This window comes from Cygnus olor, chromosome 3 (genome assembly GCF_009769625.2).
Source record: "Cygnus olor isolate bCygOlo1 chromosome 3, bCygOlo1.pri.v2, whole genome shotgun sequence".
In the NCBI taxonomy this organism is placed as follows: domain Eukaryota; kingdom Metazoa; phylum Chordata; class Aves; order Anseriformes; family Anatidae; genus Cygnus; species Cygnus olor.
Window position 1 is genome coordinate 16,630,968 of NC_049171.1, and position 17,536 is coordinate 16,648,503.

The 17,536-nt window shown below is 38.1% G+C and overlaps 1 protein-coding gene across 2 annotated transcripts in view; it reads left to right on the forward strand.

Moving 5' to 3' along the window:
* The window catches only part of MBOAT2 (membrane bound O-acyltransferase domain containing 2), a 96,529-nt gene that overhangs the window by 9,159 nt on the left and 69,834 nt on the right, over positions 1-17,536 (forward strand). For both annotated transcript variants that reach the window (XM_040551316.1, XM_040551317.1), the window contains 2 exons: positions 6,347-6,492; positions 9,045-9,122. In XM_040551316.1, coding sequence (XP_040407250.1) covers positions 6,347-6,492; positions 9,045-9,122 — 224 coding nt within the window. The remainder of the gene's footprint in view (positions 1-6,346; positions 6,493-9,044; positions 9,123-17,536) is intronic.

Genomic DNA, 17,536 nt, shown 5'->3' on the forward strand with positions numbered 1-17,536 from the left:
GATTTAGTCTTGTCATGGGATTGCTTTTTTTTCGATTTTGGGGGAATAGTTGGGAAATTGATTGTTGCTTTCCAATAATTGTTCTCACTCTTTGTTTCTTAGTGGTTTGGCAGTAGGCAGTTACTGGATAATTGTACAAGCTGTTTGTTCCTTTTCTCTCGCACTGGATGAAGGTTAGAAATTGGACAGCAGATGATCCATCTGTACTGCTCTGTAGTTGCTGTGGAGAAGCATCAGCTCCCCTGTGTGAAAAGGAACTTTTTGGGAACATCTGTAGATGTTTTCAAGTCTTCAGCTGACTGCTTTGGTGGGAAGGGAAACGGCTTTGACTTAACTGGCAGCAGGAACGAGCTAATACTGACATCTGAGAAACCAGGCATAACTGACGCTTCACCAGTTACAGTAAGGTTTGGCAATTTATGACAAGTGTGTGTCACCAAATCCGATGCTTGGAAGGGTTTGTGTTTACAATGCTGCTGCTAATAACAGTTATTAAAAAAAAAAAATAAAATCAAAGCCTCAGCTTGAAGATCAGTGCTGCTTTTTAAAGAAAGTGTACGTTATTCTGTCTTAATTTGCCAGCTCTTGCAAGAGCTCTCTTCAAAGTGTTTGTATAATTGATATTCTAAAATGTTTTGGCTTTTCTCACCAATGACCATAGTTGTTGAAAAGACAGGAGAAAAAGGAATAATGCTCAATGTGTTTTGCTTACTAGCACTATAGGGCGATGTGGGAAACAAGGAAGATAACTTTGTTTCTGTGACAGAATGGGGAACCAAAAAATAGGTATAGACAGGGAGATATGGAGTGATGCTGGCATCTTGCGGCTCAGGAAAATTCAATTCCGTGGAAGAAATGTACCACTGTTTGGCATAAAGGGGGAAAATAAGAACTAAACTGCTTTTTCTTCTTTTTCAAATGAAGAATTAAAGAAGGAATAGACTTTAATACATCAAAAGTGTGCTCTTGAGGCCATAGGCGCTCACTGCAGCTTACAGGTTTGAACGCTTTTTCTTCTGATCTGAGCAGATTTCTTAAAAAAAAAAAAAAAAGGAAATGAAGAGGTGACTTCGGAGAGATTGGGTGGATCATTGGCAGAGGAGAAAGTAAAACACAAAATCCCTCAATCTTTGGCACTCCCCGCACCTTACCTTTTTTGCAAGGCACCTTACCATGTGTGTTGTATGTCCGACCACCTGCCGGTGCCTTGCTGGTGAGCAGAACTTCATACAACGATATTGCTGCTTCTCCCAGGAATGTAGGCTGTACGAGCTGCTGTGATTAATTTGTGCCATCCAGTTAGGAATCATCTATATCGGTAGCATCCCTTGCTGCTGCTTTGGCTGCTCTTCGGAATGAGGCGAATGCCTTCTGTGCTGTGAAGGAGGATCTGGAGGGTTTGGCTGCGACACTTGGCTTTTGGTATTGAAATATAGCTGAAGAGGAAGCTGGGCCTAGAGTCTTAATTAGTACATAAAAATTGCACAGCAGTATGTTAAAAATGAGTTTCATAGGAAAAATAATCTTCTATGTTTCATTTTAACATGGACTTTAAAAAAAAAAATTAATGGTTTATTAAAGATGCTGACTGTGTCAGAAGGTTGGCGGTTTCTATTGTTCAAATGCAATGTTTTGCCAAAACTCCCTCTCAATGATGAAAACCCTTCTGAGCAGTCACTGACCTCTCTCCTCCTCTTTTATGTAAAGAATTGTTCTCTCAAACACTTTTTTCCCAAGAAACAATTTTTATCACAAATGCGTGTCATAATTGCATTTAAACTTTGAAAAGGCTAAAATTAATGTTTTTTTAAGCTTTATAATAAACTTTCTATTGACTTTTTTTTTGCATAGTGTATGCAATTTATGAAATTTATGATGTAGATAGTTTAACATGGAGTTAATAGTATGATGGATTTGCTAGAGTGGCTGGGGAAGAGTAGTCCAAACATTGAAACTGTGAATTTGTCCTGATGGCTTACGTTTGGCACGAAGTGTGCTTATCAGCTGCACTGGCTATACAGCTGGGCTTGCACCAGAGGACTAAATTGCTCAAATACATACAGCAGGTTTTGTAATAGCTTAGTGTGTCAGGGTGGTATTTAACAGGTACCTACGTGAATCATTGCCAAATGATAATTTGCATCATGGTTGTAAGATTTTTTTATCCTTCTCTATACGTATACAGCAATATGTAATTGAAAGCTGTCTGGGACTTTCAGGTGTCAGTGCCACTATAAGCTGAGCTGTTGGCATGACCTGTAACCTGAGGAGGCCAAAAGTTCTAGTTTTCTTATGAACTTGCTAAATTACAACTATTTGGGGTGAAACTTGTCATTCCATGCGTTGGCTCAGATTTTTTCACCCCTATGAAGTCTGAGCTTCAAGTGGATCAGGGCTTTTATTTCCTCAGTAAAACTAGAGCTGCTTATAGGGACAGCTTTTATGACTCGGGGGAGACAAGTTAGAGCGTGGTTTGAGGAATCAGTCGTCCTGCTTTCATGAACATCGTCTTTGTTCTTTGTGGGTGTTCTGCTCAAGCCTGACCAAATCACGAGGTGTTTAAGCTTTATTATGCCTGTACTCAAAACGTTATATGAGTTTGACATAAGTTTGCAGAAGGTACACAAGTATATCGTTCCCAGATGTTGAGGTTACCGTATGTAACATTTGCAAACTAAATAGCTGCTTGGCTCCACGTGTTTTCTGTGGAAACTTTCAGGATGATCATGTCCAGCTCTGTCCTTGTACATCCCTCCTCATTTGCTATCTGAGTGGCTGTTCTCTTTGTCATCAAGCCAGCTGGATAATTCTTGTGCTCTGTTTCAAGGCAAGTTGTATATCTGTAGATCTTCATGTAGCTCAGCGTGGAGCTCTTGCTGAAGCTTGATGCTGGGTTAAGATGGGAGTTGTAATTAAGAAAAGGCTGAATGCTAAGTTCTGGTTATCTTCACTTCGGTAAGAACTGCAGGGCAGTAGGAGTGTACCTGTTGAATGACCTTGTTTGCACTGAGGACCCAGCACTGGTGCTGTAATGATTTTGGGAAACCTAAACCTGCCTAGTTCTAGTCCATAGACTAAATGTCCATTTTCCTTTGGAATATGTCTTCTCGTTCAGTTTGGCTTTAAAAAAACTACCGATATGTTTATATGAATTGTGGTATTTGGACACTGGTGTACAACGTGTGCCAAAGCATCTTTAAGTGAGGGTGATTGGGTGAGTTGCTTCAGATGCCATCCTGACCTTCACTAAAACACTGTAGGCGCTGAAATGCGAAGTGAATAGGATGGGATTTGGGAACCTCTGGTTCTCCTTTGACCTCCTATGTTGGCAGCAAGGGATTATTATTATGTAGAAAAGAGTTGCTACTTTGGATTGGGAGAGTGGTCGAAATCTGCGCTTCGGTTTGAAGCAATAACTGGTAATCGCAATTAGATAGAAGCACTGACTTAGTGGTAGAGGTGCTGGGTTTTGTTTCTGTTGAAAATGTAAGGAATCAGATATTCAAAATGCATACTAAGTGAATGTTTAGCCTGTGATATCATATGCTTAAAAGTCAGGACAAGCATCAGGTGAAGATTATCAATACGACTGTCATGCAGCCCCACAGAGGAGACAAACTCTTCCACGTGAGCTCCTTTCCTTGCTCAGAATGCCAGTCCCTGGCTGGCTGGTTTCCACCTCTGTGTCTACCACGGAGTTTTGGTGATCTGGAGAAGTCATGATATGAAAATGTCCTAAGGATGATTTTCAATTTTCCTTGCATTTTGCGGTATTTTGGGCCTTATTTATAGGAATGCTGAATATTCATAAGAGCAGCTGAAGTTATATTTTCAAAGCACAGCTTCGATTCAAGTTGTGTCAAAAGTACTGACTAAAAAACTAGACGCTGTGTTTGAAATCAGGCAACCAAAAGTAGTGGGCATCTATTTCTCACTTTGGCATTTTGTTATGTAGTCTTCCACGTTGTGGTCAGATCTGCATAAACACGTCTGGGGAAATGTAAGGTTTTGTATTCAGCGTAGGATGCAGATGTAAGTATTTAATGGGTTGTAGGGTGAGGGCAAAGACTTGGCAGTTGTCCATTTGCTGAATGAAGCAGAAATCCTGCTGGTGGAGAACAGAATAGAGCAGCAGAGTATTACCAGAAGTAGGTACACGTAAAGGCTGACCTGGAGGTGTGTAGCTTTCAACTTCTCCCCCTTGCTATGGTAATCGTAGGAGCCAGGTGATGACTCGTTTTCCCCAGGTCTTGCTGCCTTGCTTGCAGGGGTGATCTCAGAAAAAGGAGCATCATGAGGCACCAAACTGATCTGTGATTCAGCCAACACAGTGATCTCTGGGTGTTGTAAATCCAGCAATGCTAACTTGTTCGCTGTGCTATCGGTTCTGGCCAGGTGTACGTGCCCTCTTCTTCCCTCTGCCTCTTCTCCTCACTTTTGCTCTGTATCTGTCCCAATTTTCTTCTGTCTTCTTCCCTGTCCAAGTCTGTCAGGAGTGCCGGTCCTTGAGGTCAGAAACACGATTGCTTTGCAGTACACATAGCATGATTGCTGTACAAATATTCAAAACAAATGTCAGTACTGAATTCATAGTCAATTACTTTGGCTCTATTTTTTCTTTCTTGCTCTCTCCTTAAAACATCAGTTTGTTCCTTTTTCAGGGGTTCATTAAACCTGACTGTTTTGTATGAACCTTTTCAACTAAATCCACAGACTCATCCCAAGTCATAAATCTGTTTCGTTTGCATCATTACATATAATGGAGAGAAAACAGGTCAAGTTATGCCCTGACAGGATATCTCCTCTTTCACTTAGGATTCTTCAGATACTGGTAAAAGCATAATGTAAATGTGGGAGTACAAGAATGGATGGCAAAGTGTGTGTAATGGTTTGGTTTAGGGAACCTGCCCCTGTTCTTAGCAGCCTGTGTTCACAGCTTCTTTCCCTGCTAACTCTTAATGGTTTTAGAGTAGTACGGAAAAAGGGGAGTTCTCCTTGAATTTACAACTGGGCTATCTATGAAACTGTTAATGAGTTCTGCAGGTAGTTGGTGTTATTTAATTTCTACTTGGAATACATCTGTGGTTGTGCACTCTCATACCTGTACCTGTTCCTGCTTGAAGCTTGGCAGAGAACTGAAGGGATGGGCCAGCTGCCTTACGGTGCCAGCGGTGTTCCCTGTGCGGCTGCAGCACCAATATTAGCCCTGCTGTCACAAACGTAAAAATAGCATTGTCGTTGGACCCTGTGGAATTAAGATTATGTGTATATTTCAGCTAAGAGACATCAAACAGGCTAAAACTGTTGTGCTAAGGGCTAGCCAAGCATGCTGTATGTGAAAACGAGCTTATGGGGCAAAGCAGTGGTCCCCAAGGTCTTGCTTGGGATGGCTTGGGATGCTGCTCTTAGACAAAAAGTTGTTAAGCAGTTTTCTAGCAAGGAGAAAATCAGTGGTGTGGGAAATACTCCTTTCTAAATAAAGGAATTCATCCAGCTTTTTGTAGCTTAGGCCAGTTTTGGTAGCAGTTGCTGTATTTCAGGAAATTATTTCTTTGTCGTGTGTTGTTACTGGTAAATTTTTTTCAAGGCCACATTCAGAATAATTCTTCTTACTCATTGGTTTGGTGTTTTTAATTCTGCTTTTGCTTTCAGTACCCTACTGCCTTTAAATATGTAATATACAGGAGACTTTCTATGTTCTGGAATAAACACCCTGAAGGGAGGAGGAATTTCTGCATCCACTCTACCTCTCTGTAGAGGAAGACAATGCAGTGTGCACCACATCTGCTTGTATACCACTGCAGTATGCTGCCATGGGCCTTGCTTCTGCCTAGGCCATGGAGGTGGTCTGCCAGTGATGTGTGTGTGTGTGATGTGCATTTCCAAGGTCTGTTAATTTAAAAAAAAAAAAAAAAAAAAAACAGCGTGCACACACACACACACACACACACACACAAAAAAAAAAAAAGAAAGAACCAAAAAAAACCCCTGCAAATCCAGATCATTGCATTACTGGGAGAGTATAAGTGATTCCATGGTTGAGAGAAGGCTGGTTTGGTATACAGAAAACCTGCAGGAAAATATTTAGAAGCTATAACTTTTTTTTGATACATGCACAGGTTGTCTCTACAGGGTTGATGAATCTTGTCTTCTCCATAGTGGCTCATGGGAGGATTGGCTTGTGTTTTATGGAGGGATGGCTCTTGGGGGAAGCTCTGAAGGTGATGTGCTGTGATAAGAGCCATGGGAGAGCTGAAGGTTCTGCAGATTGCTAATAGTTCATAAATATTTTTGTGAATTTTTAATGCACAAGCGTGTGAGAATTTGCTTTTTCTCTTTTATACAGGTCAACTTTGTAGTGTGCCAACTGTTTGCCTTGCTCGCGGCTATTTGGTTTCGAACATACCTTCATTCAAGCAAAACTAGCCCGTTTATAAGACACGTTGTTGCAACCCTTTTGGGCCTTTATCTTGCACTTTTTTGTTTTGGATGGTAAGTTGCACTTCATTTCACTTTTCAGGGATTTGTAATTTTTTCATTTCTTGTGTGCAGCTTTCATATGAAGAACCGTATTACGTGTGTTTCTTTTAGCTGCTGCAAACGAACAGAAAGGGGCTTAAATTTTGTGATGCGGTGCATGAGTTTTGAAAGACCTTCCATTTGTGAGTTGTTAACTAACACACTTTCTGCGGTTTTGGGAGGATACGACAGGTGCAGTTTAACTTGTACCAGTTTTTCTGTAAACTTGCTTGAAAAGTATTCTCCTGAGGCACTGCACAATGTGATGTCCAAGAATTTCTCTTTAATATTCTCTGCATGAGCTAACTCACCATGTCCTTTTCTGAATATTGAATATAATCTGACTTCTTGTAGAAAAAGTAACCGGAAATGCAGAAAGTCTTCTGTGATTGCTGCTTTCATATTTTGATCTTCACACAGCATAGCAAGACAGAACGATGGTAGGGTTTATATAGAGGATACTTTTAGTTCAGTAATATTTTCTCTTCAAAATTACCAAATGGCTCCTATCTTCCCAAGTCGGTTTAAGATGAATTAAGAACCAGTTTGGTTTTATTGCATGATAAACAAATTGCTCTCTCAATTTTAAGTGTATAGAGGGCTTAGATTTATACCAACTCTTATAAATGTTGCTGAACTATGGGGAATTATTTCTTTCCCGCAAGCTGGAGTGCAGGTGGGAAGATGCATACAGCGTGTGCACGTGTGGCTGTGCACGCACCATGTGCGCATAAATAAATCTGGAATTCCAAACCACAGATTTGGCCTCTACATTGGCATGTTGCAGAGGCTTTCCCACATTAGTTGGTAGATATTACTTTTAAATTTTGGGAAAGGAAAATCAGTAACTTTTATTCTTTGGATTTACATATGCAATTTACTTGCTTATGTAATTGCATAATTCCAATGCATGTATTAAACTTTTGGTTCTTGTATTCTGCTTTGAGACAGTGATCTGAAGACTTACAGCCCTTAGCAGGAAATGAGGAGAATGATACAGGAGACTTGCTAATGTGTGTGATTTTCATGAGAGCCATAACAGTTTTAGAAGCTCGTTCTGTATCCATTGCTTTGGAGAAAGGAATTGTTAACTGCAGCTTGGAATTCAGTGTTACCAAATATTCGTAACTCAAGTTGCGGATGGGAGGCTTGAGAAAGAAAGAAATGACCTTCAATCCCAACAGGCATAAATAAAGATTATGGAAGACTCTCATTGGCAGTATGCCCTAAAAAACAAACCAGAAAGTCTTATATCATGGTAGAGATCCAGGTTATTCTAGTTAGTTCTGTATCATACTTAGAGCAATTATTTTAGCTATGAACTTGTATTTTACTAAATGCTTTTTTCTTATAATCTTGGAATGAAAGGCTTTTTAAAAAGGCAGAAAAGAATGTAATTTAAGCGAGATATTAAAAGTACCTATTCTGTAAAAGGCTGATATTTGTTTCACTTGTGCCAATTCTTTTTCCTATTGCTGAAGTGTATATTGTGCAATGTTTTTTTGAGGTTTTTATGGTTTTGGTTTTTTTTGTAATACTTGTGATGGTGATGTTGGACAGGAAGAATTTTAGGTAGTTATAACTTAGATGAGACTAGCTATTAGTGAATCATGACAGCAAGTGCAGATTGGATCATGTTTTCCATAAAAAGTCATAATTTTCAAGGTCAGTTAATACTGAAGTGAGCTGTCTTCCCTCAGTTCATCATGTTTAGACTTGATAGGATTTTAGTTGGATAGAACTGGTTGAATCGCTTTGAAGATGTTTCCATGTGAATGGATGAGGAGTGAAGTTGGGAAATAGCTGATAAGCTGAAAATAAAACCTCACAGTATCAGTATAGCAGAATATTAGCTGCTTTTTAGGCTGCTTTTCATGGGGAAAAATTCCCAAACTAGATCAGTGTGTCACTTGAGCACACGTAAATATGTTACAGAGGCATTTAGAATACTGAAATGAGAGAGAATCAACTTACTGAAGCCTGTTTCTTCATCACTGGCAATGGCTTGCCACAAGTGCTCTACTAGCTCCTTTAAAGTAAATATAAATACAAAATATGAAAATTATATTTAAATATGAAAATATACATAACATAAATATAAAAAAAATACAGTGAAGAGGTGCAAAATGAGTAATATAGTTGGCCTTATTTGAGATCTGTTGTGGCAAACAGGCAAAAAGGTATAAATAACATGAATGTTTTATGGTATATGAAACAATGCCAGATGAAAGTATTACAAGACCTAGTCTTTGTATTTTTGAGGATTATTAACGTTTGCTATGTTCTTGTTTATCAGCTGGAAAACTCTAGTTAAGTCCGTAGTCTTTGTTCATCCATGCTGTGCTAAAGGGGAAGCTGTCAACAGAAAGGAGGATTGCAGAAAACCTAAATAGAACTTTTTTTTGGAAGAAGCGATTAAGTTAGATTTTTGACAAGTCTTTTTAATTTTACATTAAATAAATAAATGTATGTGGTTTATTGTTATTAATAGAAATGCATTGAGTGATTTATTTTTTTCTTCCTAGGTATGCCTTACATTTTGTTATACAAAGTGGAATTTCCTACTATATCATGATCATAATAGGAGTGGAAAATATGCACAAGTAAGTATTCATTCTTTTCAAAAAAATGAAAAAAAAACTTTTAAAGAATGTTACTGTTAAGCTTTCTTCTAACTGTGCATATATGCAGTGCTTCTGGTTGTATTGGAACATTCAGGTCTTACAGTGTTCGAATTCTGTTAACTGTGGTTTTATTTCTAGGAGAGAAAATGGTTCATCTGGGTATTTTTGCTGCCTTTTATAATGTCTAATGCTTGTTACAGTTGGCAGTATCCCCACTGAGACTTTGCTTGTGCTCTTAGCACCTGATTTTTTTTGCTATTACTTAATAATCCTAAGTGTCTCACAAGTATGAGTTAACTGTAGAAATGAGACTTGATAACATACAGTGCTAGTAGAAGGAGGATGTCTGAAGGGAAGAAATTTTGCATGAGATTTTAAGGTACTAAGTGTTTGCCCTCCTCTCTTTCCTTTCTTTGTAAGAAAAGCATGGTATGAATACTGTCTTAAGTTAAAAATATTGTCATAGAGTTATATTTGTAGGACATTATTTGAGGTTTGCATGAATAAATTGGTTAGATTAGCAGTATCTGAATCTATCCAGGACAGAACTTTTTAAATCATTCTTAGAACCAGGAAATGCATGTCTCTTATTACTGTATGCGTATGTTTTAATATTTTGCTAGTTTAGAGTTCAGAACCAAATTAGGTTCCCACTGAGTTAATTCCTGCATAAATGTTTAGCAAAACAGCAAATCCTTGCTTGAACAGGTTCCTGACATGTAGGAAGCTGTCAGGAAAGATGCTGGTAAAAGAACCAAAAAGGAAAATTGCTTTACACAGAAAGTGCAAAGCCAGGGCGGCTTTCATTTGTGATCCTGTCTATTAGAACACACTGCTGCTTTGTACTGTTACTGAATGTAAGTTTATTCTGGTTTTTGAAATACACCATGTTAGGCTCATATTTTCAGGACTGTCTTCAAAAGTTGACATCCAAACAACTACAGACGTGAGAGAACATTAGTTGATTGGATGGCCAGTTTATTTCCTAATAGTTAATTTGGTAAGAAGTTGCTCAGAAGCAACTATTGGTGTTGATTTCTCTTCAGAAATGTAAGAATGTCAATTACAAGCTACATGGCTTAATATTCTAAAAGAAAGTGTGAATACAGTTAAGTGCTGCAAAGGGAGGTACCAGGCAGGTCTATTTGGGTCTTTGTTCTAACAAATTATGTATGCTTCTTGTAAAAAGCAATCTCGTGGTCATGTGCTTGCTAGTAATTAGATAGGCATGAGTGTGTTTAATGTTCCTGTGTTGGAGCATGGGACGAACTAGCTCCTGATTCTCCTGATTCAACCCAAATGGTTCAACTCCATGGCCTGATCTGCTGAAATGGTTGTGCGATGCACAACTCCTTAGGTATGTTCTCTGTTATTCCTAGCCGCTGCTCATGTGAGGGTAAAACCTAGATGTGGGTACCAGGCTTCTGTTGCTGTATCACAGTGCGAGTTAATTGGATAAAACTGGAAATCTTCTCTTTCAGTGGAGGGAAAAAATGTAACAAATGGAGCAATTTTAGTTACAAAGCAGTTACTTCAAATTGCATGCATCACATGTTACAAGTAGGTTAAAACAAGTAACTTTTAAAGCAAATAAGTTCTCATATTTCATGCTGACTAGAAAAATAGGCTGTATTCAAACTGCAATATTTTTGTCTCAAGTAAATACCCAATGAGCTTCTTTCACCGACCTTATTTTAATGATGCTATTTAATGAATTTACTTCAAGTAAAAAGGATAACTTATGCTGCATAGTTATGCAAAATAAAATATTAAGACTGAACAGTAAGTCTAGAAATAGCACTTGGAGCACAAGATTGGTGAGAGTATTAAAGTCATTAAAAACAGGTGTCGAAACTAAACCTGAAATATAGTTAGCTTGGTGTCTAGTGTTTTTTATAAGCCCGTTCATAGTTAAGCCTTTCAGCTGATTTCTGCTGATACAGCAGAGTGAATAGAAGTTTTAAACATCTGGGAGTGTGGAAGCACAATAGTTCTGCTGCTGGCTATTTTCTGGCAGCAGTAGAAAAACTTGACTTCAGCTTCCTGTATTCAAAAAACGTATTGATGGTCATGCTGCCAAATAAATAGGACACACAAGTAGGGCCAGGAGGCGAGCTTGAGTGCTGGACTGTGGGCAATACCCGTTTGGTACAGTTGTGGCCTCCATCAGCTAGCGCTAGGGCAATGCTTGGATGCTGTCTAGGAAACTAGAAGAACTGCTTCTAGGAGGTAACAGAGGAGACTACAAGGTTTTCTCCCTCAATTGCCACAGCATTCCAGGAGGAGTAATGTTTCGTGGTATCCCTAAATGCCTGGACCTTTCTGCTATGAAAATGTTACTCTGATAGCTTTCCAGGACTCACTCTGGCTCTCCAGTCCTGAGGCCAGGTGGTATGGCCCATGTCCTACTGGTATGTGTGTATACCCAGCTCTTCAGATTACTGTTTATATATGCCTGCGTAGTTCAAGTTCTGGGATTTACTTCCGAGGTGGTAGAAGGGCCCACCCGCTGCTGGCGGTCCTAGTCAGAGGTTACCTTTGTTGTTCATAATGTTCTTAAACTTAGACCATAAAATATCAAATACCCGTACATAATGTAAATACAGATTCAGATGATTTTATATTAAAAAAGCACTTGCATATTGTACTAAATATTTTTGTCTCTGATTATTCAAATTAATTCACGGAAATAAGTTTCCTTCTTCCCCTGCCTGCTGTCCTGCAGGTGAGTACATGGATTGGGAAAACAATCATCCCTGTCCATGGGGGAAGGTGTGGGGGGGTTAAAAATAAATAAAAAATGAACTCAAAGAAGGAAGGAAACCTTGCCTTTGTGTTTTAGCAACTTTGGGGATAAGGTTAATTAGTGGAAGGAGATCTGAGACTTGAATTTATCGTTTTTATACATCAGTCTTAGTTAAAAGAGCATACTCCTGCAAAAGGTGGAATAGTGACATTAACTTTGCTGAACAGCTCAAAAGTTCTTATTTTTTGAATTTGCAACTGAGCTGTGTTAATATTTACTTGCAACACTTTCATGGCTCAGTTGTGAAAATGCAAGGCACGTTTAACAAGTTCTCAATTGCAATAAGGTGGCATTTGGTAACTGATACGGTGTTCATGTTTTTTTTCCTTATAAATTTTTCTGTTTCATTCTGTGGTTGTGAAACTGCTACTTCTATAGAAGACAAAACCCCAAATGTCAGAGGGCTTTTCCTTAAAGCATTTGTCTACTGTTGATTAGGAGTTATGTAAGCAGATCTTGCACAGGTGACTTGATGACAAGCTTTTTAAGGCTTCTAGGCAACTGTTTCTCTTTTGACCTAATTGTTCATTTTATGGTTGGTAAATAATGTCCCTTGGCCTATGTGGAAAGGAAAGTCAATTATAGGGTTCACAGTTGCTTCACTGAAGTCAGTAGTTCCTCAGTGACTTCACTGATAAGACTGAAGTCCCAGCTGTGCCTGTGTAGAAAGTAAATCTGTTCATTTAACATCAGTCCTGTCAAACCTTGTAAATCTGCTGATGTAAAACCAAGCCATGGGTGTGCTATTGGTGTCTGAGATGTTCTGCGTTATGCTCACAGTTGCAGGGTGACAGGTTTCTTGATCCAGAAGTCTGGCATTGAACTACTAAAACTTAAGGGGGTAAATTCTGGCTTTAGAAAACAAAATTCACTTAGCTATTGGCTGTCATATTTAAGGTGTAAAAAGAAAATGAATGAAGGACCTGGAAACTACTAGTGGTAAATATTTAATGAGTTGGGTATGTGTGTGCATAGAACTGATATTTTTTATAGAAACTTCTGGTTTCCCAGAGCTTTGTAAAGGTTTCAGACATTTGACTGATTGTTGCGTAGAACACTTGTGTACGTCTTTTATGGAAATACTTTCCTTTCCTTTCACAATTATGTATAATACTTTTCATTTGGGACTATGTCACTTCTGTAGAATAGTAGTGATTGCTTATTTGGAAGACTATTTTTAAAAGAGGATTTAATATATTGTTTTAGTTCTCTTTTTAGCAGTTGAAGAGAAGCCACCACAGTCACATTGTTTTCGACTAACTTCAGTAGGTTAATCATTCAAATACTTTGTAGAAGTTGATCAAGTACTGGCTGCTGGTTGAAGACTAGCATTTTGAGCTCCTAATGTTTTGCCACAGATTTAATCTATAAATGTTGTGCTGAAGGGATTACAAATACAGTCAGTGTCCACCAGAGAAATGCAGATAAGTAAACCTAATGATAATATGGATGTCTTGCAGAAGTCTGTCGTCTTAATATGGAGGCCTTGGTGGAGAAAAGCAAGCGTGGTGCTTTGAAGGTTTATGAAGAATGTATGTGATGTAGATAAAGAAGAATTTTTTTGTCTTCAAAAGGGAATCTGATGAAGCATCTAAAATTAGTCATCACCAAATCAACAGATTGAAACAACGACCTAATAATTGTTAAGGATTTGAATAAGAAATGTTATCAATTTCTAGTAGTAATTTTTAGCCAAACTAGGATTGGAAGCCTGTCAACATAATTACATTTCTTTGAAGGCACGAGGGCATCCAGAGAACTGTAAGCTATCTGGCATAACTTTTCAGTTGAAGTTTGTAATTCATTTATGTAACTTGAATAAAATGTCTGCTACGTAGGTAGCTGCCAAAGGACAGTGGCCATAGCACTAAGAATACCTGGATTCAGAATTCATTGAAGTATTAGCAGCTGGAAGCTGTTCTTCATATACAAACAAAATTTTTCTGCATTTCTGTCTGTACAGTTAGTTTTTGTATCATTCAGCCAAAGATAAATTCAAGATGGGCGTGGTGGTGGTGTGGGAATATCAGATCTACAGGTTTAAGGTTTCTGTAGCCTTAAATAACAGAAGAAGCAAGTACTGTTTTGTCACTGTGAGCAAATTTTGTTGCTTTATCAGATGGATGCTGTATGCAAAACAAACAAAAAGAACCCCAAAAATTCTGTTCTTAGGGAAAGTGTATTTAATTAAAAAGACATTTAAAAGTAATTTCTGCATAGATGAGAATCAAATACATCTTATACTGTAGAAGTTACACTGTTTGCATAACAGTTTCATCCTCTCCTATTAGAAATAACTTTGAAGGCTAATCAGTGACTGTATTTAGGAGAATATTTCAATAGTTATCAACTAACAAGACTAAGTTTTCCATCTTGAAGTGGTGTATATTTTTTTACAGTGAAACTGCTTCAGCATAAACAGTGTTGTAGCTAAAATACCTAATGCAAACCTCAAATATATGAAAAGATAATCCTTTATTTTCTTTTCCATAAGTAGCAGTGAGATTACTTGGAGAATTTTGTCCCGTTCTAGTACCCGTGATTAAGAAATGATTTGGAAAAACTGAATCTCATGGAAAGAGCCATAGCAGTGATTTGGGAGATTGAACCCATGTATTAAGAACCCTGTCAGGTCCTGTTTATTCAGTTCATTGAATGACTACAAGAGAGTAAAGCATTTATACAGGAAATTAAATGGAGAGAAGTTTTGTTTTAACCGAGCACTGCACAAAGTGAGTTAAAGGTACTGGAAGCAAGATTCCCATCTCAGGAATGTAGCTGGAGACTGTTCTTTGCTATCAGAAATGCTAATAGGCTTCTGCCTCGCTCGTTGAATTGGTTAGCATGTTTTTTTTTAAATTGGAAAGTGTACGGTCTGGTTCCTAGATGGTCTTCCTAGTTATATAAAGTCTTTGCCATGATAAAAAATATCTTGAAGACTTGTTTGTTTGCAGAAGTGAGTACTAGTTTCTTTTCTGCAGGAACGTAGCTTAACTCTGCATGTATACTGAAAAGGTTAAAAACAGAGTTAAAAATAGAACTAACAGAGATAACCGAAGCTTATGATTTGAAATAGGTTCTATGTTTTTGTTAACTTTATTCTAAAGAAGTTTTGTTCTTCACTGCCAAGTTACTTCTTTATGTGGTTAAGTCAGATGACCTACTTGCGACTGTCTTACCCACGCACGTGAGACCTCTGCACAGAGCTCCACTATCATGTTGGTGCTGCCTTGGTAATTTATGGAGTTAGAACTTGGATGGGGCATGTCCTGTAGTTCTTTAAAGTTTAATAGCTGCTGCCCACGTGCTCTCTGCATCTCTTCTACATCAAATTACTCATCAAAACAACTAACAGTTAAAAACTGACCAAGTTTTAAAAAACAGCGACAACAGAAGTACTAACAAAGCAAACCTTACATCCCTCTTTATTTTTGTGGAGGTTGAAAATTGTTTGTTAGTACCAGGGGGGTTGTTTGTTTTCCATCATGTGTCCTTTATTGGTTTATTTATCCCCCAAATTCGTTACATTTTCTTCTTGTGAGCCTCACCTAGAGATCAAACTTAAATATTCTGAAGAGTGTGCATGAAAACAGTGGCTAGCAACAGGCAGTGATTCTCTGTATGCTGAAGATTTGGCCGTTACAAAAATAGCCATGTAAATAGATGGCTGCCTTCAATGACTTGAAGTGAGCACTTGTCGAAGTAAATAGCTGTGAAGGAATTTCCTAGTAATCCTTGTGAATTTCTTTTGAAAGCGCTTGTTTTAAATAGCTGCTACAAGCTCATCCACTTCAATAACTTCCTGTAACTCTCCTGGCTGTGTTTTGATAGAACTTAATGAGTTACTTAAAACAATAAAGGTGTAAGTTGAAAGCATTTTGATATAATATCCTTCTTAAAACTGAAGTGTTTGAATGGAAAGGCCTTTGCTGATCATACTTTTGTGATTACAGAAATTAAATGAAAATTAGAACTGGAATTGTTATCTTTAATGTGTGTAAATTTTTCATTTATTTTTAGATGACTAAATACATTTAGTTTTCTTTTTCCCCTGATGTTTATATATCAGGAGGAAGAAGGAGGGACAGAAATTATAAAGTGTCTGCAGCTTTGTGAAGTTTGGCACTTAAAAATAGGCTGGTAAAGATGACCAACTGCAAAGCAATATGAATAATTTTTCAAGTCTTGTAGTCGTGTTGCATTTAGGTCTTCAGTTGCATCGGTACAGAGGAGACATAGGCTGTCTCAGTGCAACTACAACAAATCCTGATAAAATATGTATTTCCAGGGAGAAGAGTCTAAGTTAGCATGTTTAAAATTTCCAACCTCTTTATTTCTGACTTGATTGCTGATGTCCTTCAAGGAAAGGAGTTCTCAGAAGAACAGGCATGTTAACAATGTTGCTGGAATGCAGAGCGTCCATCGCTCCTGAGGAAACTTTGGTGAAAAATTTCTGGACTTCGGTTTTATGAAGTAGCTATAGATCAAGTATTGATGCTTAATTGAAAGAGTTCTCTTGCTTCCCTAAACCAAATTGATAGGTAGCTTTTTTCACTCTGTGTACATCATTTCTATAAGCAGAGAGAGGAGTCTTTTGTTGGAAAGAAGCAGTAATGTAAAATGGCTGGGTGCGTGAGGAATCTGTTGGTACTGAGTAGCTGTTGCTTTTTGGCTTTCATAGATCTCAATTTTTTTGTAATCTTTGTGCTTGAAGTGAAGCTGGGCACAATTAATCAAACAAAAGAGAATTGGTAGTGAGTGTAAAGTCATGTTTTTCTGGGCAGCACATTTGCTTGATAATCCTTGAAAGCTGTAGCATTTATATAGATACTTCTTCAAGGCACATTACTCTGCCTGTCATGCTGCCAAGCAACTTGACTGCTAGCAAATGAGCTCTGAGTCATGGTATCATTGCTGCATGGTTTATTACCTCAACAAACTATCGTTGTCAAATAAATCAGGCTCCCTACAAAATGAAATGGCAGAATAAATTGTACCTAGAAGAGTTCAGTGAAAGCTGTGCTCGTCTTCAGCTTCTGGCAAAGACAGCTGCTAATAAGAGTTGATTAAAAATTCTGGTTGTATGGCATTGACTGAACTGAACCAGTTGCGCCTGTGATAGAGGGCTTATATGCAAGGATTCTGTATATTGCAGTCAACTTTTTTTCTCTAAGAGCGTGCTTCTGCATACTTTTATTCTTTGAAATATTGTTGTGTTTGAGACAGACTTGAGTAATAATGGCAAGTTCAGCAAACAATCGTTTCATTGCCCTTAATGGAACTGTTGGCTGTAAATCATGCAAGTCCGTTTTGCCTGCAGAACTGCAAGTGGTGGTGTATGAAGTGCCTGGGCTGGAGCTAAAAGATGGTGAAGAGATGAAAGAGCATGGCCCTTATACAGGTGCACGTTACTTTAAAGCAAACCAACAAACAAACAGAAAAGCCTGCTTGTATACTGTTTCTTTTAAGGGAAGCTGGATGTAAATAAAAAGGAAGGATATTAAAAAATATGAACTTCATTTTAAAATCCATTAACATAAGAAGTTTCATGTAGTATCTTTATTAAAAATGCTAACAAACTTAGAAA